Below are 25,849 nucleotides of genomic sequence, written 5' to 3'. Positions count from 1 at the left end.
TTTATAATTTTGTTGAAAACAATAACCTGCTAGTATACACTTTGTATGAGGTCAGCATTATTAATTGAAAAATAATTTACCATAGACTGGTCAAGTCTATAAGTGAATATAATAATAAAAAAAGAATTTATTTAAATACTCTTCGTAAGATATCTCAATAGTCAAATGTCGAATCGAAGTAAAATTTCTGGGCCTTCTAAAAGGATATTGTAGCTTTAATTTGGTACTTAGAGAACACAAATCGGTTGACAGACGGCTGAGATATTTATTATGGTACCCTTGGTCAAAAATCTCTCAAAAAGTTAACTTGTATTACTCCCAAGTACTCTTTGAAAGATATCTCGGTAACCAAATTCCCAATCCTAATGAAACTGTATAGGGTTCTACTAGAATGTTGTAGCTTTCATTTGGTGCCAGGAGCACCGAAATCGGTTAACAGACGGCTTAGATATTTATTATGATACACTTGGTCAAAAATCTCAAATGGTTTAGTTGTATAAATCCTAAGTACTCTTCGAAAGATATCTCTGTAACCAAATGTCCAATCGAAATAAAATTTCTGGGCGATCTACTAGGATACTGTAGCTTTCATTTGGTGCCAAGAGAACCCAAATCGATTGACAAACGTCCGAAATATTTATTATGATACACTTGGTCAAAAATCTTAAAAAGTTTAGATGTATGACTCATAAGTACTCTTCGAGAGATATCTCGGTAACCAAACGTCCAATCGAAAAAAAAAATCAATAGCGTTCTATTGGGATGAAGTAGCTTTCATTTGCTTCCAAGAGAACTCAAATCGGTTGACAGACGGCTGAGAAACGTGCGTGACTTTTTTTGTAACGCACATACACACACACACACATACACACATACACACACACACACACACACACATACAGACATTTGCTCAGTTCGTCGAGCTGAGTTCATTGGTATATGAGACTCGGCCCTCCGGGCCTCGGATCGAAAGTCGGTTTTTCGAGCGATATTTATACCCTTCTTATGGGTTTTGGAGGGTTAAATAATTCTTCAGTATGTTTTTGTGAAATCTCCGAAAGAACTTCTGTAAAGTCCCTAGGGAATATCTGACTAAACTCTGCATTATAAAGATTTATAAAGACATCACAGATAATATTTCTGACGGAATCACTAGAGCAATTTCTAGAAAAAAAAACATTGTAAGTTTTTTTCTGCAAATCATTTAAGAAATTCTTGGAGAAGAATTTCTGAAGCAATCTCTGTAGGGTTTGTGAACAAATTTTTAGAAAAAATCTGAAAAAACTCCTTAGAAGAACTTTTCAACTAATCCCTTGCTGAAATTGCCTAAGATGAAAATATCTTTTCAAAGGAATTTCAAAAGAAAAGCAGGGCAGAAATTTCCAAAAGAAACCCTGAGCAGTTCCGTGATCAGGAAGGTGCGTACTGCGAATACCTTTTCCTGAAGTACCAGCCTGAACCGTTCATTCTATGAACGTATAAGTACACTTCAGCGAAACTCCACATTCGGGTGCAAAAGTTTTTAGTAGTAGAGAAATTTTCAGTAGAACCCCTGCAGAAATCTTAGGAAGTACTTTTGAATGAATCTCTGGAGGAATATCCGAAAAAATCCCATGGAAATTCTTAAACGAATCCGAAGAGAAATGCCTTAAGAAGATAACTATTTAGAATTTCCTAAATAGTTATTTTGTAGAAATCTGTGGGCGAGTTTCTCGAAAAAATCTGAATATCTGAAGAAACTGCATTATGAAGCGTCTACAAATATCCGTAGGAAAAAAAAACCTTTCGAGATATTTCTCATGGGATTTCGGTAGAAAATTCTAGCAAATATTTTTAAATAAATTTGTTAAAGAATCCGTGGAGATATTGTTAGACAAATCCTTAAAGGAAATGCCGGATAATCTTCCGGGGTAATACGTCAAGGAATATATGGAGGAAATCCTGAAGGAATTTCCTGCCAGTCTAGGGAAAGTAGTGTTCATCTAACTACTATTACTCAGCCGTTCAACTCGAGAACGCATGGCAAGAAGATCGTCGTTGTGATTGTGTTGCTCAACAATGGCCCTCTGTTAATTTCAATTTCTGTTCAATTTCTCTTATCGCTCGCTTGCGTATCTATCCATCGTATTCTTTCATTACTTTCCTTACTCCCTCTTACTTTGAGTAGTATTCATATCACAGAAAAAAGACAATTAAAGTTAGGCTGATACAAATTTTATTTTGACTTTTTGTCTCCCCCCCCCCTTCAAAAATGTTTAGCTGGATTTTGCATTTTGAGGAGACAGATAAAAAAATATTTATCAAAATTTCGGGTCTTGCTCAAAATTCTTTAACAAATCCGATGAGTTTTTCAAATTTTTCAAATTAAATGCTTTATTATTTTTATCCCCCCCCCCTCGACCAGTCAAAGAGTGATGGGACAAAAAGTGAAATAAATATTTGTAACGGCCTTACTTATGATAAATTCCTGCACTCCTGACTCTTCTCGTGCAGATTCCTGATAAAATCTGTGGAGGTTTTCCAAGGAAAACCATGGAAACATTCCTAAGAAATTCTTAGAGGAACCTCCAACGAAAACGCCGAGGGAAAATGTAGAGGAAATTCTGAAGCGATAAATTGAAGATGATCTAAAGAACTTTCAAAAGAAATCTGTGAAGGATTTTCAGAAAGAAATTCTTGGAAGATTTTCTATAGAAATCCATGGAACAATATCAGAAGGACTCCAAGGTTTGGAGCGGACCTGGGAGATGGTTAGAACACTTGACTATCATGCCGAGGACCTGGGATCGAATCCTACTCCCGACAAACTGACGAAGTGTGGGTTCTTCCTTCGGAAGGAAAGTAAGGCGTGGGTCCTGAGATGAACTGGCCTAGGGCTAAATATCTCGTTAATATAGAAACTTTACAGGTAACTTTTCTTATATTTATAAGGACGTACACAATTTCGTAAAAAAAGTCTGCTCATGTGCTCACCAAAGATATTATAAGAGGCTCTACCGCACGGTTGCAAAAATTCCGAAGCTCCCAACGAACGTGAGTTTTTGTTTTTGTCTTTTCACCACACCGCTTCTGACGTTGAAGCCCCTGTCCTTCACGGAGGCAATTGAAAAGAGAATAAAAATTCTCTCGTCGCTCACACTGGGGAAACGGCGAGGTTCAAAAGCAACATTTTTCCTGTGACCATCACTCAAACAACAAAAATTCACCACGCTTGCTTATGGGCGAGTCGCATTCATGCGGCCGGTGTTGACATGAAGCATCCATCAGCGCAGAGCGTGTGTTGATGATGGTGCAGTCATTACCTCCACAAAGTAGTTGAATTTTTCTGCGTTCACTTTCAAGTTTCTCACAGCGGAGCTGAAAATGAATGTTAAAAGCATTCAGTTCAGCAGAAATTTATTCAATTGAATGAGATTTTTTCAACCCTGCTCTACCGCCTTCCAAAACATTTAAATTCCTTTTTGCCTTTCTCGTACACCAAAGTGTACTGAAAGGCCATATGTTGACGAATTTGCGATAGAAGGCTCGGAGAGTCAGTGTATATGTTAGATGTTCATCTAATCCCATCCGAAGGAGGTTTGGATTGTGAAAAGAAGATAACCATGTGTGACTGTGGAATCGAGCTCAGTTCTAGGCCTGCTGGCGACGGACATAGTCGAGTGACTCCGTAGCTTGAAGGAATGGAAGCTCCCGTCTAGCGAATTGGGAGTCGTGAGTTCGAGTCTCACCGGAGTACGTGGATTTCTTTTCATAATTCAAATCTCAATTTGTTCATCGAGCATATGTTCTGTTGTGCACATGGATGCCAAAGCATTTTCAACAGTGTAATTTTCCACATAGCTTGGTCAGCCAAAGCAAAATCAAGAAATTAACATTTTAGGGTATTGTGACCCCCATTAGGCAATGGTATATTTACAAGGTAAAAATTCATTTTTTATTTTTATTAATGATTTTAAGTGACAATAACTAAATTAATAATCGAATACACATGGATTACTGCTAAAGAAACAAATTTTGGCGAGTTGGGTCTCAACTTGAGTTTTCACGCATACAAATATGAGTTGTTCGCATCCTAAGATCACCGTTTCCAACATTTCCAGATGATGAGCAATTGCTTATATACTCCAAAATATCCTTAATGTTGTTTGCGCATAGCCTCATAGACGGAAGGTGGCGGCAGCATATAGTTTTAGAGCTTAGTTCACTCAAACTCGATCAAAACGATCAATTCTGACTATACATGTCAATGGTTGCTCCTCCGTGATTGATCTGAACTGGTACCAATTGCACTGAGATCCAACTGAATAAGGGGCTGGGACATTCCACTTATTCTCAAAGTGCAATTTTAGCAGCTCATGCATATTTGATCAATAACGGCGCCGGCCAAGTCCTTATAGTCAGCTGGGAAGGGAAAGGAATGTTAAAGTGTACTGGTTGTTGCTACTAGAGACCGAGAGCACTCTGCGTCCCCACAACCCGCACGGACTGGGGTATTTGTTAGACGGAAAGGATGGGAGATCTGGGAGTCACCGTTGGGTTGGTGATGCGATCCATGGATAGGGGTTATTTATAGTGTTCGTGATAGATTGTGTGGTGAATAAGGTGAATAAGGTCAAGCGGCACAGCACACTTTGGTTGCATCACTTATGGGCGTTATATATACACTGTGCTGAGAGTAGAAGTTGGAAGGGAGGAAAACGACTTTTTTTCAATTCGTTTCTGGTTCTAGCGATGGCTATGAACATATGAATATACATGAGTTGTACATGTAGAGAAGAGAGAGCGAGAGAAAGTGGATAGAAAGATACAAAGTAGGATGAAAAGGACGGGCCAGGGATTGAACCCATGACCTTCTGCATACGAATCAGAAGCGGTAGCCACTAGACCACCAAGCCCGTCTTGTTTTTAGAGCTTAGTTCACTCAAACTCCCCTATTAACTTTTTTTTATTATTGTTTTTAAATTAAAACAACTTTGGTTTGATATTTCTATGCATGATATTTTGAAATTTTGAATTTTAGCCGCCATCTTGAATTTTGGGCCGACTTCGGGAACTTTTGGTCGCCATTGTTGATTTCCACACAAAATTCGCCAACCATGCTAAAGGTTACAAAAATCGACGCAGTTTGATGTGTCGCATGACGGGGCACATTGGTCAAAATCAAACCCAAAGGTGGAAAAAATCAATAACTTTCGTAATATAAGACCCCTATGTGCCCATCGATGGCTTATTCAAAAGTAAATTTTCTCAAGAATTGGTTGGTGGATGATTCATGTACGGGCAACTACTCTGAAGGCAGTAATTGGGACAGATGGCGACTCCAACCAAGCAATATGGGCATATTTGGTATGGAGAAGATTTCCGGAGTCCAAAAATGGCAACCAGAACATCCAAGGTGGCGGTCACAAAACCAAGATGGCGGCACAAAATTCAAGATGACGGCTGGAAATTCAACATGGCGGCTACTAATGGAGGTTATGGCATTAAACTATGCAATATGGGAAAATTTGGTATGGGGGAGATGACCAGAGTTCAAAAATGGCGACCAGAATTTCCAAGAAGGAAGACTTTAATCCCAAATGGCGGCTCAAAACTTAAGATTGCTGCCCAAACATCAAAAGTCAGATAAACGATATGATATCTGGGGCCATGAAATAGATTTTCATTAACCTTTCAGGACGCGCCCGTTCAAGCAACTGAAACTGCACTGCGCTCGCGCTGTATACAACGAGCGAGGTTTTTTGGTAGTGTTGTACTTTATACAACGGCGCGCGTCCTGAAGAGTTAAACGATAGTCATCACTTGAGTTTTATTGAAATGGGGTTTCAAAGGCACGAGAAAGGCGTCATCACCGCTAGCATGAGCATGAGCATAGATGACCGTACAATTCGTAGTTGGGCAATTCACGCTGAGACCGGCCCACTATTTAAACCTTGTCTTCAAAAATGTTTAAGGTGAAGATATGATGAAGCCACACCTCGAATTTCCAAGAGCATAAATCTTGAGAACCGAATGTCGGTTTGCACTGAAAAGTTGATCGATTGGTTACTCGCTGGTGATGACCAATTGATCAACTTTTTAGCGCGAACGGACATTCGGAGGTCTAGATTAGTGCTCTTGTAAATTTGAGGTGTGGCTTCGTCATATATTCACCTTAAAGTGGCGATTTTCTGAAAGTCCTCACTAAAAAAGCAAGGAAAACGCATTTGGTTACTCAAATTGATGAACCCCCGTTAGTTAGAGCCACAACATTTTTTGCAGACCTCTCGATTTTGGTCAAGTGGAGCCTCATTTAAACCGCTATAACTCGAAAGTTTCTCAGAAAACCACCTCAAAACGAATTGTTGTTGAAAAGAGGAAAGATAGATGGATAGAGGAAAGATACATAACATAACAAAAAATTAGAGATGTCTTTTTCTTCTTTCAAAAATTATCTGCCGTTTTTACTGAAGAATAGTTAGAAGGAAAACTCCAATATTTTTGATTTTTTTTGCATTCGACTTTGTCCACTTTGCCCCAAATTCTCTCAAAATTTAGTTACGTGTACTGCAACACTACACAACCGAGCTCTGGCTCGTTTTATAGCCTGTGCCTGCTACTACTGCTACTACTCCCGATGATGGTCTCCAGGGCACGGTTTTGTTTGAAATATGATACCGAGCGAGGTGGACCTCCGTATACTTTGTATGTTTGTGCTTATTTTGGGGCGTACGTGTATGCGAAGCTTGAAACTCGGCAAGCAGGCTCCCATAATCGGATGTTATGAGCTTTTTGTTCATATTTTTGTGAGCAATGAAAGCCTTTGTGTTTATATGCGAAACATTCATCGCTTACTGGTTATGGAGTGAAGCTTGATAGATGCTCGGGGCGTTTATTCGACGAAATGTAGAGAAAAGAATACAAACAAATTTGTTTACTGGTATTTTGTGTTATTTTTCTTCAAGGGCTCGTTCCAAAAACAAGGATTCTCTTTAATTTGTCTTGCTATGTTTCTCTAAACACGTATGAATTTATCAGATTTACCGCCACGTCCCCCGAAGTCTTCTAATCCTATTGGAAATCAGAACGGAAGCAGCATATTTCCAATATTCAAAATATCAATCATCCCAGTTGCTAGCAACCCCTCGGGAGTTCCGAACAAGTTTTCCTTCCATTCCTTCCGAAACGTTTTCTCAAGAAAACCACAATCAGAGGAGAGGGGGTGATAAGCCAGCACCACACCAACGCTATCGGAGAAGAAACAACGTTCCCATTAAATATTTCCGGAAACAAGCTGAAATCTTATTTCATACTTCAGTGCTTCCGGTGAGACAAGTTTTCCAGAGCGCAGCCAGCAGAGTGCACATGCCGGAACGTGGAGACGCCGTCGCCGGGCTTGATGGGGGGAGGATTCTTATTCTTGGGGGCCGTTCGGTTCGGGAGGATGACGTCTTTTCAGCATGTTCATTGAACCGCAAGCGTAATTACAAAGTCCAACTTAAATATTGAAGCCTGTGGCAGTCAGTGGTGGTCGGGGTGGGATGGGAAGTTTCGATGCGAATTGCAATAGCACTTCCGATTTCAACGTTTCGACAATAGGTAAGTTTTAGGAGGAAAAAAATGCTTTGAATGACTGAGGGATAGCAGTGGGATGGGTGATCGAAAAGTGATGGAGGTTTTTCTGAGCTTAAGAGCTTAATGTTTGGAGGATTGTATGGTGGCTTAGTTGATGAAGCCATCACAAATGTTTGCTTGTTAGTTTTACACTTGAACTTTTATGTTTGCCTGGAACAGTTGAGAACAATGCGAGAAACTTTCAGGGTCTATTCATAGACAAGTGAAGGATGAAGTGTTTTTTCTGTACTTCATTCTTGTTCGTAAGGTAGCATTTGATTGAACTTTGGTGTTTGGTGATTGTTACGTTGCTGCATTAATATCCGAATACCGAATTTCGGACGCTATAATAATCGTAAACAAGCCGAATAGCCTTTGATTGGAAGATGCAATCCAAAACATCATCATTCTAGCAAATTTTGTAATTAAAAAATATTTGGCTGAAATATTTCACGTTTTGTGGAGCCTTTAACTGGATGCGTAACTTACCTAAGACAAGTCAATATATATATCAGTAGATTGAATGCAACAAACATATCATTATATTTAAAAATGATTTATTGTTATATTTTTATCAAAAAGAAAAGCAAAATAGAACGAGCTCATCTGATAAACACCCATCATTTCATATACCAATGAACACACAACTGCAAGTTCATCGACACGAGGGGTATCTGTTATATTCTCCATGACATTTTGCTACTAGAAAGAGAAAACGCTATGAAACATTCAACACCGTATGTCTCCCTACACATTTATGATAAAAAAAATCAACTCGTGTTTGCGAGCAACATCATTTACGAAAAGGTGATGTTTTACACGACCAAAATAACGTTATTCGCATTTGAAAACGAAACTAAAACATGTTATTCTCATAACTTGAGCATGAGCATGAGCATAGATGACCACACAATTCGTAGTTGCTACTCCGTGGTTGACCAGAGCAATCAAAATTGGACAAGAAACCAATGAATGAGGCTTGGGACTAGCTTACTATTCTCAATGTACACAGTTCGAGAGCTCTTGACTTTACTAAGGTCAATAACGGCGCCACGACACTCTCGACCATTTTTCCTCACTTAAACAATCCAGAAAGAAAATCTTATCGCGCGTCTCCACCCCAATATGAAGTAGAAATCTTTAGTTCAACCCACACAGGAATGAACTGAACGCGACGCTTAGTTTAGGAAATAAAGTATCGTAGGATCATAATTCACTTTGGTTATATAACTTTTTGGTTTTGAATCATACCGTGAAGACTTTTGCATTATTGTTCGCTTCACGCGGGAAGCAAACAATGCCCGGGTAGAGGTAAAATACTGACGATCAAAACATGATATTGGTTTGATTGATATAAGAGATAAAAGATCTGAAAATAATATCTGAAAAATGTTCCTGGAACATCTGAACAATATCAAAATTTTATATTTCAAGATCATACGAATAGCTCGCTGCTATTGGTTAGATCTTAAAAAATCTAAATATGATTTGATGATGATGTTCCAGGAGTAAATTTTTGATTTTATTTTTAGATCTTTTATCTCTTATGTCAATCGAACCCATATCACTTTTTTATCTCCTTATCAAAATGTGCTATTATTGAGCTCTTTTCCTCTACTCGGGTGGATCATCCATGTCAGATGATCGGTCCATGTTTCTTCTTAAAACGTTATCAAGTCTGCAAAAAAAAAAAACGAATCAGTGCTGTTACTTGGAGTGATGGACCATACAAAGTGTGCAAAGAAAATACAAAAAAGTCTACGACTATCTTAGTTATGTTATTTTATAACGAATATTCACAATAAAATAATAGCATGAAACGAGCTCACCCATTCGCTGGTTGTCTGTGTATCTCGACGTCGAACAAAGCACAAAAGCAAGCGGAACTAATTTCGTCTCCAAGCTACGCGTGCAATATACAAGCTGTATATGTAATGCATCCGTATAATTGCGCCTACGCGCGTCGATCGGGTGGCTTTACGAAACTCTAAAACATGTTGTTCTCATAACTTACACACAAACTTATATTTCTACCCATTTTCAAACTTGAGCTTGAGCTTGATTGACCGCCCGTAGATGCTACTCCAGTATCACCAGACCAGCTACAACTCACGCAAGAAATCAATGAGATATCAGCCGGGGACTAAGCAGGCATCTTCAGTGTGTGAGTGTTGGTGATCTTAGGCGACTTTTAGGCGACAATGGCGCCTGTTTTTGTTAGGTTGCATGTATTGTATACACACCAGACCGAATAAAACTCTGCTTCTGCACAAGTTCATGCGGCTGTCGAAGTGCTGACGGGATACGGTTGGCTATGGGTCCACACATTGCTGCGTGGATGCCAGGCATAAGCTGATAGATTAATGTTATTACTCTGAAGATAATGCGAATGCGACACAGTCTGCTTGATTACATAACTAGATATGATAGATTGACATTGTGCTAGGAAAGTTGGAAGAAAGAGGAACAGCTTTTTCAGCACGTTTCTGTTCTAGCGATGACTATGAATATGTGAACATACGTGAGTTGTATATCTAGAGAAAGGTGAGAATGCTTATAGAAAGATTGTGTGACTTGAGTTACAGTTTGTGTTTGCACATATTTATCCCTCTCTCTGTGTTGCGTGTGCGTACTTTTCTCACGTGAATTGTGTGTTGGTATTTTTGTATTGTATGTTTATTTGGTAGGAATTATCTGAAGTGCTCAGGATCTGTTTTTTTGAAGATGAACTCGGACAACTGTTGTACCACTTGTCACAAAACAGGTAATGATATAAACAAATTGCTCACCTGTAATTACTGTTTCGCAAAAACTCACCTCAAATGTCTTAAAAAAATAGGTAAAACGATTAAGCAAAACGAAAGCGACTGTTATTTTTGTTCCACCAGATGTTCTGCCATGTACGAACGCATTATCAATATGAGATTTCAGAGTGATATTCCCCAGCTTATCGATGAACTTAAATGTGCTGTGCGTGTTAATATGCAGACCGTAATAGAGCAAGTAAAAATGGTTACAAGTGCGATTGAGACTTCCCAGGAATTCCTCTCAACAAAATTTGAATCGATTTTGGCTGACTTCAAAGTTCTGAAGGATGAAAACAGACGATTGATACAAGAGTCAATGAATTGAGATCATCTCAATCTTCTTTATCTGCTTTAGTTTACAAACAAGAGGCAGAAATAGACAGGCAAAATAAGAAATCCGTTGTGAACAATGTAGTTATGTTTGGTGTCCCATTCAGGAAGTCGGAAAATTTATCTGAAATTACCGCAACAATACTTGGCAAAATAGGAGCCGCATAAAGTAAAAACTCAGTTGTTTCCGTAGCGAGAATGCATGCAAGTGATAGAAATCCGATGTCGCCAATTAGGATAGTTTTCCAAGATAAAAAATCCAAAGACCAAGTGCTAAGAATGAAAAAGCAGTTTGGTAAACTAGTGTCAACTATGATTGACTCCAATTTAGCTCATAGTAGCAGAACTTCTGTCATTACACTTAACGATGAGCTAACCCCATTATCAAATGAATTATTGAACGAATTACGGCAAGTTCAAAAAAAGTTGAACCTAAAATATGTCTGGCCAGGTCGGGGTGGTGTCATTTTAATAAAATCAGATGAAAACTCAAAACCCATAGAAATTCGCAATAGATTGGACATGCATAAATTTTCAAGCAATCTCAATAACTCATTAACAACCTTTTTTGTCATCCTCATTCGTTGCCAATACACCACAAAACAATGGCTAATTCACTACATAACTACTATCACTACTGTATAGACGATTTTAATAATCACAATACAAATAAATCAGATAAATATTTGAGGCTTCTCCAATGGAACATACGAGGGATGAATGGTATCAGTAAATTTGATGCAATTTTGGAAATCTTGGACCAATGTGATGTTCCACTAGACATTCTTGTGATTGGGGAAACGTGGTTAAGAGCAGATAACACGTCACTTTACGATATTCCTGGATATCAATCTGTTTTTTCTTGCAGAAATTCATCCAGTGGAGGTTTAGCAATGTACATTTCAAAACAAATAAAGTATCGGTTGATTACTTCTGAAACTTTTGACGGCTTACATCATATACACGTTGAGTTAAAAGTGCACGAACATCAATATAACATACATGGAGTTTATCGGCCCCCTTCTTTCGATGTAAACTGTTTTCTGGACAAACTTGAAGAGTGGATCAGTAACAGCAATTCTAATCACTCATGTCTTATTCTAGGCGATTTAAATATTCCAATTAATCTTACACAAAACAATGTTGTTATGAAATATATAACATTGATTGAGTCGTACGGCATGGTTTGTTCTAATACCTTTACAACAAGACCGTCTAGTAATAATCTTTTAGATCATGTAGTGTGCCGGTTGGAAGATGTGGATGGATTTCGCAACGATACGATTTTCACCGACAAAAGTGATCATACGCTAATTATCTCTACTTTAAAAACATCTATTGATAGAAAACTAACAGTAATAACCAAATCCATAGTGAACCATCGGCAATTGGAGTTCGAATTTAGAAATTTTCTGAATTCAATTGAAGTCATCGATGATGTATCGACCACTTTAATAAGAATACAAAATTCGTATAGTGAAATATTGTCCCGTTGCACCAGAACAGTTTCAAATACTATAAGAATAAAAAGGCATTGCCCTTGGATATCCTTTGATCTCTCGGTATTGATAAAAATGAAAAACAACTACTTGAAAAGAGTTAAACGCAATCCCAATGATATAAACCTTAAGAACATGTTGGACCATGTAAGTAAAAAAGTTCAATATACCAAAAATGTTTGTAAAAAACAGTATTTCGATAAATTGTTAAATACTACATGCCACTCCAAATTATGGAATAATATAAACAAAATTTTTGGAAGAGCCAAAGAAAAACAAAAACTAAGTGTTAGAAATGAGCATGGTGTTCCATCCAATTCTGTCGAGGAATCCTGTGAGATTCTTAATAATTACTTCACTACAGTTGGAGAGGAGTTGGCTAATAAAATCCCCAGATCTTCAAGAAATCCGTTCAGCAATCTACCATACATAAACAGTTCAATCTTTTTACGTCCAACTAATCCCAACGAGATAATTTCCCTCATCAACGATCTAGATAATAACAAATGCCCTTTTCCAGATAATATTCCGTCTTCAATACTTAAGATAAACTGTGTTAAATTTTCAACAATTCTATCCGACATGTTCAATAACATAATTGCTGCAGGTGAATATCATGATTGCCTGAAATTGGCTAAGGTTACTCCCATATTTAAATCCGGTGACCCTGCTAGTGCTTGTAATTACCGTCCAATTTCCACTCTGTCAGTGTTCAATAAAATTTTTGAAAAACTCATCGTTAATAGATTGATTCACTTCTTTGAGCTTAATAATGTGCTATATCCTCTCCAATACGGATTCAGACGCGGCTGCAGTACCACTACTGCTGTAGTAGAGTTGGTCGACTATGTTACAAAGCAGATAGAATCGAAAAAAATTGTAGGAGGTCTATTCATTGATTTGAAGAAGGCCTTCGATACTCTAAATCACAAAATTTTATTACGGAAGCTTAAAAACTATGGTGTCCGAGGGCTTGCTAACCGTCTTATCGATAGTTACTTGTCTAACAGGAAGCAATTCGTTGCAGTTGATGGTAAAATGAGCAGAACTTTAGAAGTAAACATAGGAGTCCCGCAAGGTAGTAATATAGGTCCACTCCTTTTCCTCATATATATCAACGATATTGGAAAGCTAGCTCTGATCGGCACACCAAGACTTTTTGCTGATGACTCTGCTTTATTTTTCCCAGGATCATCTGCCGATGAAATTGTTTCCCATATTGAACATGATCTTCATTTACTTAATGATTTCTTCTGTGCAAATTTACTCTCATTTAACTTAAGCAAAACTAAATATATGCTATTCCACTCACTTAGGAAAAAACCAATACCAAGGAATCATCCTAGATTAAATAACATTGTTATTGAGCTTGTCTCTGAATTTAAATATTTAGGAATTGTATTGGATCCAATATTGTCATGGGACAGGCATATCGTGAGTCTTGAGAAGAAAGTTTCAGTTCTATGTGGCTCTATAAGGAAAGTCAAATCATTTGTGTCTAAGGCTGCTCTTTTAAAGTATTACTATGCATGCATTCATTCTTTATTACAATACTTGAACATTGTTTGCGGAAACGCCTGTAAATCTAAATTAAGGAGACTTCAGGTATTGCAAAATCGTTGTTTAAAACACATATTTAAACTTCCTTGTCTATATCCTACAGTTAATTTGTACAACAATACAAATCACCGCATTCTTCCCATACGTGGCATGTGTCATCTTCAAACTTGTTTATTTGTTTTCGATGCAGTATACTGCGAAAATACGCACATTAATCTACCCATATTGTTAAACAATCAGCTGCAAACTACTCGCCAAGCACATCATTTAATGCGAACCCAGGCAAGAACCATTCTTGGACAAAAAAGAATAACTTTCATTGGTCCTCAAATGTATAACGCGCTACCAAATCAGTTAAAATTGATAAATAATAGAACCATCTTCAAAAATAGATTAAAGTTGCACTTGAAAGAAATAATTAATGAGTTTCTTTAATGTAATCAAATCACCATAAACCCATTTGTTGTCCTACATGTTAATTTTGAGTTCCTTCAAAGGATTTTCAAATCCACTGGAACTCTACCTTTATCCAACTACTCTTTATTGTATGTATCATTGTTTAAATGTTGTTTAAGTGTTTAATATATTTTAAGGAGTCCACTACCAGGGGGCTCAAAAGAGCTTTTTGGTGTGGGGGTAGTTGGTGGGCCATTAAAAAAAAAAAAAAAAAAAAAAAAAAAAAAAAAGATACAAAATAGGAGGAAGGGCACAGGCCACACAGAATGAAAAGTGGTAGCCGCTGGACCACCAAGCCCATTCACGACAACTTATTTTTAATATTTCAGTAAAATTATCTGCAAAATTGAATTTCCGAAAAGTTGCAAAACATAATATTTCACTAAGACCATATAAAACATGGGCTTTACTTGTTGTTTTCCAAGTTTTTCCTCTTCAAATTTTCGAAAATAAAAACCGTACTCTACTGACAACATGCAGTAGTGTGCTGATGAATTGTCCGTAAAGCGATTTTTCTAGCCGTTGTTTGTATATAGGGTAAACGTACCAATAGTGGTGCTATTAGGGTAATTTCCCAATTGTTGTTCAACTTAAATTCGCCTATTGGTGCACACTCCATGTTATTCTTATGAGGTGTGCAACAATTGGCGATTTTTTAGCCGTACAACGGTTGGAAAATTACCCTAGTAGCTCCTTGTAGGAAAATAATTGAATAAAATTGATAATACCACAAAATAAAATATCTGAAAACATTATTCGGAAGTTTTTCATTTAATTTTGTTAGGAAAAATGTAAAAACCATTGTTTATTTCATTTTTTGCTAATAAATCACTTGCCCCAACTATAGGTACACGGTTCCTATTATGGTGGTAAAATTCAACTTTGTCTCCCATAGTGGCGCATCCCATTTAATTCCTATGGGACCCACCACTATAGGAGCACTACCACTACTATACGTGCATAGAAGCAAAAAAAATAAGAATAATCTAGAGGAAAATAGTTTTCTGAAATATGTTTTCAAGAAATCTTGAACACAAAACTGAATTAATATTATCAATTTAGTATAATGCATCTACTAGAAATGTCATTTGCAAGCTTTTTGGTGGATACCATTACCACCACTATTGGTACTACCTCCACTAAAGGAGGAGCTTATACCCTACCACATTTGCTTTGGTGATGTTTGGAATGTTGTATACACAAATTTTAGTGTGAAACTTCAGATAATGTGAATATGGTTGCCTAATGCCGTGCTTGGATCCTTGCATTTGGACCAAGCCCGCGCAGAAGGGGGGAGGGGGGGTTGGGTGCTAACCCCCCCCCCCCCCCCCCCCATTACCGACGCTTCATACACTAGGCGCACCTCCGCCTTTTGCCGAAATTCGGAAAACCTCTCCCTTGGCGTTACTTCTGTGCACGGGTCTGATCTGGACCTCTCAATTTTGCTCTCCTCAATGGTTCTCATTCAACATTCTTCTTTGTTCACTTCCCATACCTCACAGTTCAACCATCTCTTCGCTGATTCGCTCCAGACTGATTCACTTTTACATGCATTTTCTTTTCGATACCTCATTCCTGCTTACTTATCACTCACTCTTTACTGCTCACTCTTCACATTCACTCTTCACTTTCGCACTTGCCCATTGCTTACAGTTCACTTCTTACTTTTTATTGAACACTCTCATCTCACTGCTACTCCCAAGCAGCACATAATTCACAAAGGAGTGTCGACAGCGCAGATTTTTCGTTGTATAGTTGCCACATTAATGTAATTCTAACTCAACGGCAGACTAACCTGAACATGACTCGTGCCCATCCAAAACCCTACGCTGTTGACACTCCTTTGTGATTGTATGCTACTGGGCCTCCTCATTGCCCAGCGTTCACTGCTAGTTCATCAATATTTCCTTCCCACTCCTCACTTTCATTCCTATCTTCTCACTCTTCACTTTCATTCCCAACTTCTCACTCCTCACTCCTTTACTGCCTATTTCTCACCGCTCTCCTCGCACTTTTCACTGCTCTTTTTTCATTTCTCCCTCACTCCTTAAGGCGAAACTGGGAGCATTTTCTCACTTTTTGGTTTTTGATTTTTTATTAAATAACGAAGCGATATTTTCATGATCGGTTTTCGTGCACATGTAGAGTATGGGATCAAGGTATCTTCTGAATTTGTTTTTGTAGTGGAAAATGTTTTTCGTTTTTGCAGAAACCATTTTTGAACAAAATTTCACAAAAAAATGTTTTTTGCAAAAATGGAAAACATTTTCCACCTCAAAAAAATTCAGAAGATACCTTGATCCATACTCTACATGTGCACGAAAACCGATTTTGAAAATATTGCTTCGTTATTAAATAAAAAATCAAAAACCGAAAACATGAGAAAATGCTTCCAGTTTCGCCTTAATATTCACTGCTCACTTGTCATTGCTTCATGATTCCTACTGATCATTTTTAACTGCTTTCTTTTTTATTTATCTACATTGCTTGCATTGCCCTCAGGCCCCTGACACGGCCTATATCAATGCATTGGAATCATGGTAGACAGGATGTCCTGGGCGCTAATAAATAGCGCCCACTGTCAAACGCGAAAACATCAACAATTTTTTGTTTAACGTTTATTTTGGTTTGTTGATCAGTTTTTGGAATCATTTTTTCCATCGCTTATGGTCACAAAACACGTCAAACTCGCTTTAATATTAATGTACGGTAAGAGGAGCATGCGATTAGTTGAATAAAGCAACCCAACAAACACGCATTGTGAATGTGATTTCGTGCGTGGCTCACAACATCAAACAAAAGCTGCGTTTGTTGATTACACGCTCGTTTCAATTTGCACGAATATGAGTATAAGGCAGTTAGATGTTGGCTACGATAAATTTCATTCATGCCAGGGGCCTGATTGCCCTTCATTATTCATCATTCACACTCTTCATTATCACTGCTCACTCCTCACTAATGACAGCTCACTCTTCACTTATTACGCCAAACTTCTAACTTATCACTCGGCACTGTTCAATTGTCACTTCTCACTGTCCCACACTCTGCTCCCTTGTCAGGTAACTCCTCCTAATTTACTTAAACATCTGATTGAACATTCTACATTGCTCGCTTTTCAATCGGCATCAATTGTGCGTATAAACCAGTACTTCCCCAACTGTACGCTACGGTGCTCTGGTGCATTGTGAACCCTTTTCAGGTGCGCCGCAGGCTTCAGAATCGAAACAAAGAGAACAAATTCTTATAACTGAAAACGTGAAACGTCTTTTCTGTTTTTTTAGAAAATTTCCCAAAGTCTTCGATAACACAGCGTAACAAAACATAACTTTTGATCTGTCTCAAGAGCAAACTTATGTGTCTCTGATAGATTTTGGGCCGCTGAATCCGAATCCGGGCTCAGATTTGCTCCAACACGTCACAATTTTGAGCTATACCTCAATTTATAGGGCAAAATATGCGATTTTGGGCTTTTTTCACTTTAATTTTGAAAAATTATTTCTGATTTTCATTGTTTCTTTGGAAACTTCTTTGGCAAATCTTTGAGGAATTTAATTTGCTTATCAGGATGCTAATACTTTCTGCAATTTCTTCGGAAATTTTGTTGATAATTGTAAAAGTGATACAGGCTGCAGTTCCTTTGCAAATTTCTCAGGATTCATTTTTATTTTCTTCTTGTTTTTGAAATTCCTTCAAAATTTGTTTTGGGAATCGGCAATTTCTTTTGGAATTTCTTCGGAAATTCCTTCGAGAATTCCTTTTGTAATACTATTTCAAATTTCTTATTTATTTAAAAATTCTGTAAGTTTGAATTTGGAAACTCTGAAAGTTAGAAAGAAACTGCTTGAAAAAAAAAAATGTTAATGCAATTCCCTGAGGAAATACCAAAAAGACTTCCATAGAAAGATGAACAAAATTTCAAAGGAATTACCAAAGGGGTTCCCAAAGATAAAAATTTCAGAGTTAATTGCTGCAGAAAAAACACAGAAGTTTTTAACAAATTTCAAAGGTACCGCAGAACAAACTTCTATAGAAATTCACAAAGTTATTAGAAGAAGCACTTTCTAAAGGAAAGCCGAAAGAATTCACGGAAGAATTCCTGAGCAATAAAAAATAAATTTCAAATGAACACACGACAAGATTTGCAAAGAAATTTATGAAGGAATCTCCAAAGGAGAAAAACCCGAAAAATTTCTAAAAAAACATAATGTCTTTCAGATGTTATCGTCAGCATGTTCACCCGTCAAAATCCCTCCCGATTGGTTAATAAACTTCCATCAAAACCAAAACGATTTGGATTTACTCCGAAAAGTAGCTCATGTATCACCCTGTCCAAAGAAGGATCATGCTATTTATTTTACCTCCACAATTGCCGACGGAGTCGACACCAGGAACGTCTTGACCACCTCACCTTCCCGCAAACCTTCTACATTACGATACCTCTAGCTTTGCTGGCTTTCATCGGTAACTATGAGCCACAAATCATATCCCTAATCCTCGATTTCCTTAATGTGTCGGGAGCAACCTTAACCGATGTGGCACCTCTTCTCCTCTTCCGAATAAGCTTCTGTTGAAGGAAGGCATGCAGGCAACTAGAAGTAAATTCGAGAAACATGTATTGGATACCGTTTTTTTTTTCTTCAACAGTCTGCGATGTGAGCATTTACGTGGAAAATACCGCGAGACAATGGAACAATTTTCTGCCTGAAATATAACCTAACATATTTTCCTTTGACTGAACAATGGGTGAAACTATTCGTAAGTTGTGGTCATTATTATGATTCTGTTTATTGTGGCATAGCGTATCTGTATCCCTGTTCATTTTTTTAATAACATGTATCATCTCAGATCTGAGTGAATGTTAAATTTATTAAATTAAATATATTATAACAAACATTCAACATTTAAAATAAAATGATGAAGTTAGATCTTTCAGTGTAAGTGATCTCTTGCAGTCATGAAATGCTGGACTTCAATGCCATATTTGCACAAAAACAATTATTGAAACCATTTGAGTGCCAAATATTTATTCTGTTATACTTGTAGGATATCATAATGATACATGTTATGGTAAAGAAATTTATAATAATGTCAACAACAAAATGTATTTCCAGTAATAGATATACATTAAAATAAAACGTCTTTTATGTTGGTATTTACCTATAAACCTTAATATTTTAATGTGAAATACTCATTTACGATACTTCGTATGGTCCTTTTCCATTAGCTATATTGTAACTTTATTGTTTTTGTATAGTCACTATAATAAAATGATCTGTTATGTTAAAATACAAGGTTTTCAATTTTGATTTTACATTTTTACAAGGTTTGCTACTCAGAACCATGCATCGACACCATGTGAAATTTAAAGCCTAAATAGGGTGATGAAGGGTATTATCGGCAGCTTTGTTCTCTTCGTCATGAGGGTTTTTTGTGGGCCAAATTATCTGAAAAGTGGGCATATAACTCAGCTTGGCTGGGAAGGATATTAGGCCAACTCTGAGTTCAACAGGTTTCAAAAAACCCTCCATGACGAAGAGAACAAAACTGCCGAAAATACGTAAGTTCTCCTATGTATGTATTGCGTATTATTTTTTACCAAAATTTGTCGGTCCTATTCCCATTGTTGACAAGAACTTACCAACAAACAGAACCACATGCCTCACCAACGAAACATTCAAATAAATCCTAATCTTCTTACAGGTTAATCCCTCCCATATAAGGAACCATAAGCCGTTTAGAGACCGCAATTCCGACCTGGAAACTTCGACCATCGGGTTGCACTTTGTTGTCGGCAATCAACACTTCCTGCACGGAAAGCTAAAGGTAAGTGTTGGCGTTTGTGGGCTTAGTGAACGGCTTAGTGAACTGCTTTACATATGTGTTTTGTGTTCGGGGCCTATCGATAGAGAGCGGAGCATATCAGAAATAAAAAGACAGAGAAAAAGCTTGGAATTAAATACTTGTAGGGCTTTGACGATTATTTTTTTATACGTAATTAATTTAGTGTGATTATGATCACATCCTTTCCACATCCTCCTTCCAACCCGAAAAACGTCGTTGTCTACGAGTTAATTACAAGACACATACTCTGTCATCCGTTTTAAGATAGAACATAAAAATATGTTCCAATTTGATACAAATCAGCTCCGTTATGTGCTAGGCCTGGTTGAGCCTTCTAAATAAACTCCAATTTTCATTCAAATCCAATCCAAATCCAATCCAAATCCAATTCAATTCCAATCCAAATCCAGTCCAAATCCAATCCAAATCCAATCCAAATCCAATCCAAATCCAATCCAAATCCAATCCAAATCCAATCCAAATCCAATCCAAATCCAATCCAAATCCAATCCAAATCCAATCCAAATCCAATCCAAATCCAATCCAAATCCAATCCAAATCCAATCCAAATCCAATCCAAATCCAATCCAAATCCAATCCAAATCCAATCCAAATCCAATCCAAATCCAATCCAAATCCAATCCAAATCCAATCCAAATCCAATCCAAATCCAATCCAAATCCAATCCAAATCCAATCCAAATCCAATCCAATCCAAATCCAATCCAAATCCAATCCAAATCCAATCCAAATCCAAATCCAATCCAAATCCAATCCAATCCAAATCCAATCCAATCCAATCCAAATCCAATCCAAATCCAATCCAAATCCAATCCAAATCCAATCCAAATCCAATCCAAATCCAATCCAAATCCAATCCAAATCCAATCCAAATCCAATCCAAATCCAATCCAAATCCAATCCAAATCCAATCCAAATCCAATCCAAATCCAATCCAAATCCAATCCAAATCCAATCCAAATCCAATCCAAATCCAATCCAAATCCAATCCAAATCCAATCCAAATCCAATCCAAATCCAATCCAAATCCAATCCAAATCCAATCCAAATCCAATCCAAATCCAATCCAAATCCAATCCAAATCCAATCCAAATCCAATCCAAATCCAATCCAAATCCAATCCAAATCCAATCCAAATCCAATCCAAATCCAATCCAAATCCAATCCAAATCCAATCCAAATCCAATCAAAATCCAGTACAATACCTTCCAATTTCAAACATAATCTACTTCTTCGCAAAGTTTGAGTAAATTTTGACCCTTTTCTCCTTTGCATCACCAGGTTCGCTGCACTGCCAGAATCCATGATATCTATCTGCAATCGACGGAGAAAACCATCTACGAGGAACGACCCCACGTCATTTCGGCGGCATCGTCCTCCTCCAACGGAAATGGCATCAACCAGATACACAACATCCCGTACGATCAGTTCCAGCTAGACAACGAAGTGGACCGGAAGGACTACATGACGCACTTGCAGGGTAAGTTTGGCACGCCGCTCTCTCTTCCCCATGAGCCATGAAATTGAGTCAATTAATCATTTCGATTCGCTCTATCGTTTGTTCTGACATCCGCAGGGGACATGTCATCCTCGGCGTCCGGCAGTGTGCCCTCGGTGACGAGATCGGTGCCATCAATCAGCTCATCCCGGCTTCTGCTGGCGCTGCTGGCGGAGGCAACCGGGCTGCTAATAGTTTTTCACCATTTGCTCAAATTCGGCACGATTTCCATAACATGATTCCGTGACGTGCATTAGTGATGTGATTTCGGGTTTAACTTGGATGCTTGGTGTTTTCTTTTTTTCGTTTGGTCTGTTCGTGTGCTTGGTGTTGGGAGAAAAAGCGAAGAGCGCCAGAGAAAGCATCTACGTTTTGAGGTAAAAGTTTTATGCAACAATTGACGGAATTTTCTGAACAACAACAATATGAGTGGTGAGTGGTGCACAATCTGTAATGAAAACAAGTTCTATTGAAATTTACAATCTACTCAAAAAAATCGAAGGCCAGCATTGCTAAGCACATAAATTTAATCGTGAATGCAAAAAAAAAATATATTTCATATATGAATGTTCGATCTTCCATGAATTACGAAACTGTGTCAACGGAAAGTTTAAGATATCCAATGAAATTTTTCGTTTTCACCTAAACGATATCCTTATGATTTTGAATATATTTCCGATACCCGATTTTTCTAAAATTTTATTGGAATTCTCTGAAGAACTTTAAAAACTTAATCCATCAGTAAATAATCGTGTTGTTAGGTACAGTTTATAGTGTTTTTGAAACGTCCAGGTTAGTTTAAGAAGGCAATTGTGAATTTCCATTAGAATTTGTTTTCCAAGTGCCCTATACGAATGCATGAAATGGACTGCCTTTCTCGTTTTTTGTTTGCGTTTTTATTGCCTCTACAAGTCAGTGTGTATGTCTCTCGGATCGGAAGTGAGTGTGCATGAGGAACAAGAAAAAAAACAGTACCGGAAATTCCACCATCCCACTAAGTTTTATGGCCCGCCTGTTGGAGTCCGGAACCCGTTGCGTTGCGTTGGTTGGACGAAAGAAGAATGGCTTTTCGGCGGATTACGGACGGACAACATGAAAGACGAGGAGGTGCGCCGGCCGGAAGATAAGCAGCTGCACGGGATGAAAGTGCGCGCGTGATGAAGGTGTTAATGATAGCGATGACTCTGATTAATGGTTCTTTCTGGCGAGTGCGTGGAAAATGTATGCTGTGCTGAGTGTGAGTGGAATATTTTTGAAGGAACTTTAAGATTTAAGGGACAGCTGGTTGAGGGGTGAAGAAAATAAGAATGGAAGTTGGAATACTTAGAATAAAACAATGGAAATTTCAGGAATCATTCATGTGGAATATGAGTACATCTTTATCTTGTTCTAGGCATAGCGTCTCAAGTGGAACAAAGCCTGCTTTTCAGGCTAGTGTTATATGAGCAGAGCATTTTCGCAGTTACTAACTGAGAACTAACCAGTCGTCATGGGTATATCGTGAGGTCGGCATAAAGATACTCTATACCAAAGGAAGCCAAGAATATTTCCTTAACGAAAAGATCCTGGACCGACCGCGAATCAAACCCGTCACCTTCAGCATTGTCTTATTGATCACCCATGCGTTTACCGCATCGGCTGTATCTGTCCTTCGGAATTTACATCTTTGCATCTATGCCGAATAGAGAATACTTCTTCACTTGAACCTTTCCCGAGCAATCGCTTCCATTCACCCAGGACTTTTAAGGTGAAACGGGACGCTGTGTTACTTTCTTGTCTTGCCTTTCTTTCTAACAATTTGCCTCATGATTTTGAAGATGGTAATCTCCAGTTTTATCGCACTGAAGATGCTGAAAACCAATCAGCATATGCACTGCAAGTGAGCATACACAATGATAGGTTTTTGTTGCAAAATATGAAATAGAATCTTAGATTACCGTCTTAGTAGCATCAGAGAAATGGCGGGTTTTTCCTCGACCGTCCCGTTCTCCCTTAATGCTCTCACGACGCAGAGTTTTGTCACTCACTACTCGATGATTGTCATCCTCTTCGACCCAGATGAAGGTCAATTGGTGTTTTAGTATTGCCAAACAAACGCAAACACAGCGAGCCGTATGAATATGAAATTGAAGTGCAGAAAAAAGCAAGCAGTTACCGTACTTGACCGCCTACTATCCTGCCAAATAGCTCTTAGCTTGCTAAACAACTATGCTGGAAACGGAATACTTCTTGTGCATTATGGTGGTCAAAGTTTTTTTTTTTTTGATAAAGACAACCTATCGAATAATATCAATACCAAGGACACCAGATATGGACGTCTTACTTCTTACCTTCGGAACAATTTGCGGGACGTTTTCAGATTTTTGATATAGATCAAAGACTCAACTGTTAGACAGTTTTTAGCTTGCTGAAGAACTTTGTAGAAGACGACATCTTTCTATCTTATCAGGATTCTGAGATTAGAAGTTTGAAAATTTTTTACTCTGGCACCACCTAGTGGACGATTCTCGAACCAAAGACGCCATTGTCAGATAGCTCTTAGCCTGCTGAACAACTTTTCTGAAAACGGCATGCTTGTAGCTTATTAGGGTATCGAGATATCAGTGTTTGAATTTTTCTGACACCAAGCGTCACCTAAAAGATAAGTTCCAAACCAAAAACTTTACTACCAGATAGTTCTGAGCTTGCTGAAGAACTTTGCCGAAGACAGCATCATTCTATCTTATCAGGTTTCTGAGATATGAGGGTTTGAGCATTTTTTACAATGGCGCCGCCTAGCGGCCGAATCGCGAATCAAAGTCGCCGTTGCCAGTTGGTTCTTAACCTGCTAAACAAATTCGCCGAAGACACTATACTTCTATCTCATCGGAATCTTGGGGTATACGTTGTGCAAAGTATGTGGCCAATTTTGGTACCTCAAGACAATCCGGAATAATTGGAACCATGAGGACCAGGCACCCATGTCCCCGGAATCCTAAACAAGAAGAGTTTTCCGGGAAGTGTGAAATAAAATTTTCAAAAATCCATCGAAAAACAAAAAAAAATAACATTTTTGAGCTTTTCCGAAGGTGAAAAATGTAGGTACGTTAGCTGGATTAAGGTTAATTCCAAAAGCTCGACTTTACAAATACTGGCGAGAGTTAGAAATAGACAAATTGAAGTGGAATTCGCGAAAAAGTTACTCGTCCTCTCGGTGAGACTCGAACTCATGACTCCTACTCATTAGACAGGCGCGTTGCCAACTACACCACGAGGTTAGTCACTACATCTTCGGGTCTTCTTGTGTGTCTAGTGAGTAGGAGTCGTGAATTCGAGTCTAACCAAGAGGACGAGTAACTTTTTCTCAAATTCCACATCAATTTGTACATTTCTCGCTCTCGCCAGTATTAGTAAAGTCTAGCTTTTGGAATTAATATCTCAATCCAAAATGCTGTGGCCACATTTTGCTGTGCGCATACCTGAAAACGTTTTCGTTCACAGATCAGGGCATGAAAAGGCAACCAAATTTGCCAAAGTTATCTGGAAACAGTACGGTACTCTTTTGATTTACATGTATGCTGATGCTTTCATTTAAAAATATATATTTATAAACACAGCACAAATACCCATCGCAAACATGTTTGACATATACATTTTTATTTATAGAATATGTTTATATTCTCACAGAATTTAACATTAAAAATTTTCTTGTATGGAAGGTTGAACGCAAGCTTCATACTAATAACAAGCTGTAAATTCAAAAACTGGTGTAATATTGTGTGCGAAATGACGAAGTGCTTTTGTTACAGGTTATATGATGTAACGTTGTTTAACTGTGTAACAATTAGCATGTAGCTAAGTGTATAAAATACAAATTAAATGCTTCATATCATGTTTTTATAAACTTCTGCAAACATATAAATGAAGAGCTTCGAGAATCTCTGCAAACATTTTCTGAGAATTCCAGTAATATCATCGGAAGTTTTTTACAGAGATCAGTCAATATAATTTCCATCGCTTTTAAGACAATTCTCCGGATTGTAAAATTGGGCTTGCTTACAATTTTGAGTGCAAGAAATTCTTGTATGTAAAATCGAATGAAATGAATTGGAAAATTAATCGCTCTAATATTTACGTCAAGTGTAGTTTTCAGTATTTCTTTCTGTGGAGAGATACTGTTTGTAACGTATTTTTTGAACAATTGTTCTAGAATTCTGTCAAGATACACTTGAAATAAAAGCGTATTCTGGAATATTTTATGTTTCT

General features: G+C 37.8%; 1 protein-coding gene across 2 annotated transcripts in view; it reads left to right on the top strand.

The window, feature by feature from the left end:
* LOC109419778 (uncharacterized) overlaps nt 1-22,953 on the top strand; it is a 399,312-nt gene extending 376,359 nt beyond the window's left edge. For both annotated transcript variants that reach the window (XM_062850104.1, XM_062850103.1), the window contains exons 6-8: nt 19,946-20,068; nt 21,388-21,586; nt 21,683-22,953. In XM_062850104.1, the coding sequence (XP_062706088.1) occupies nt 19,946-20,068; nt 21,388-21,586; nt 21,683-21,843 (483 nt within the window). In that variant the 3' untranslated portion in view covers nt 21,844-22,953. The remainder of the gene's footprint in view (nt 1-19,945; nt 20,069-21,387; nt 21,587-21,682) is intronic.
* Nucleotides 22,954-25,849: the final 2,896 nt, after the last annotated feature.

The sequence above is a fragment of the Aedes albopictus genome, chromosome 2 (genome assembly GCF_035046485.1).
Source record: "Aedes albopictus strain Foshan chromosome 2, AalbF5, whole genome shotgun sequence".
Lineage (NCBI taxonomy): Eukaryota > Metazoa > Arthropoda > Insecta > Diptera > Culicidae > Aedes > Aedes albopictus.
The sequence above is the reverse complement of the archived record's forward strand: the minus strand, read 5'-3'. Positions and strand labels throughout refer to the sequence as shown.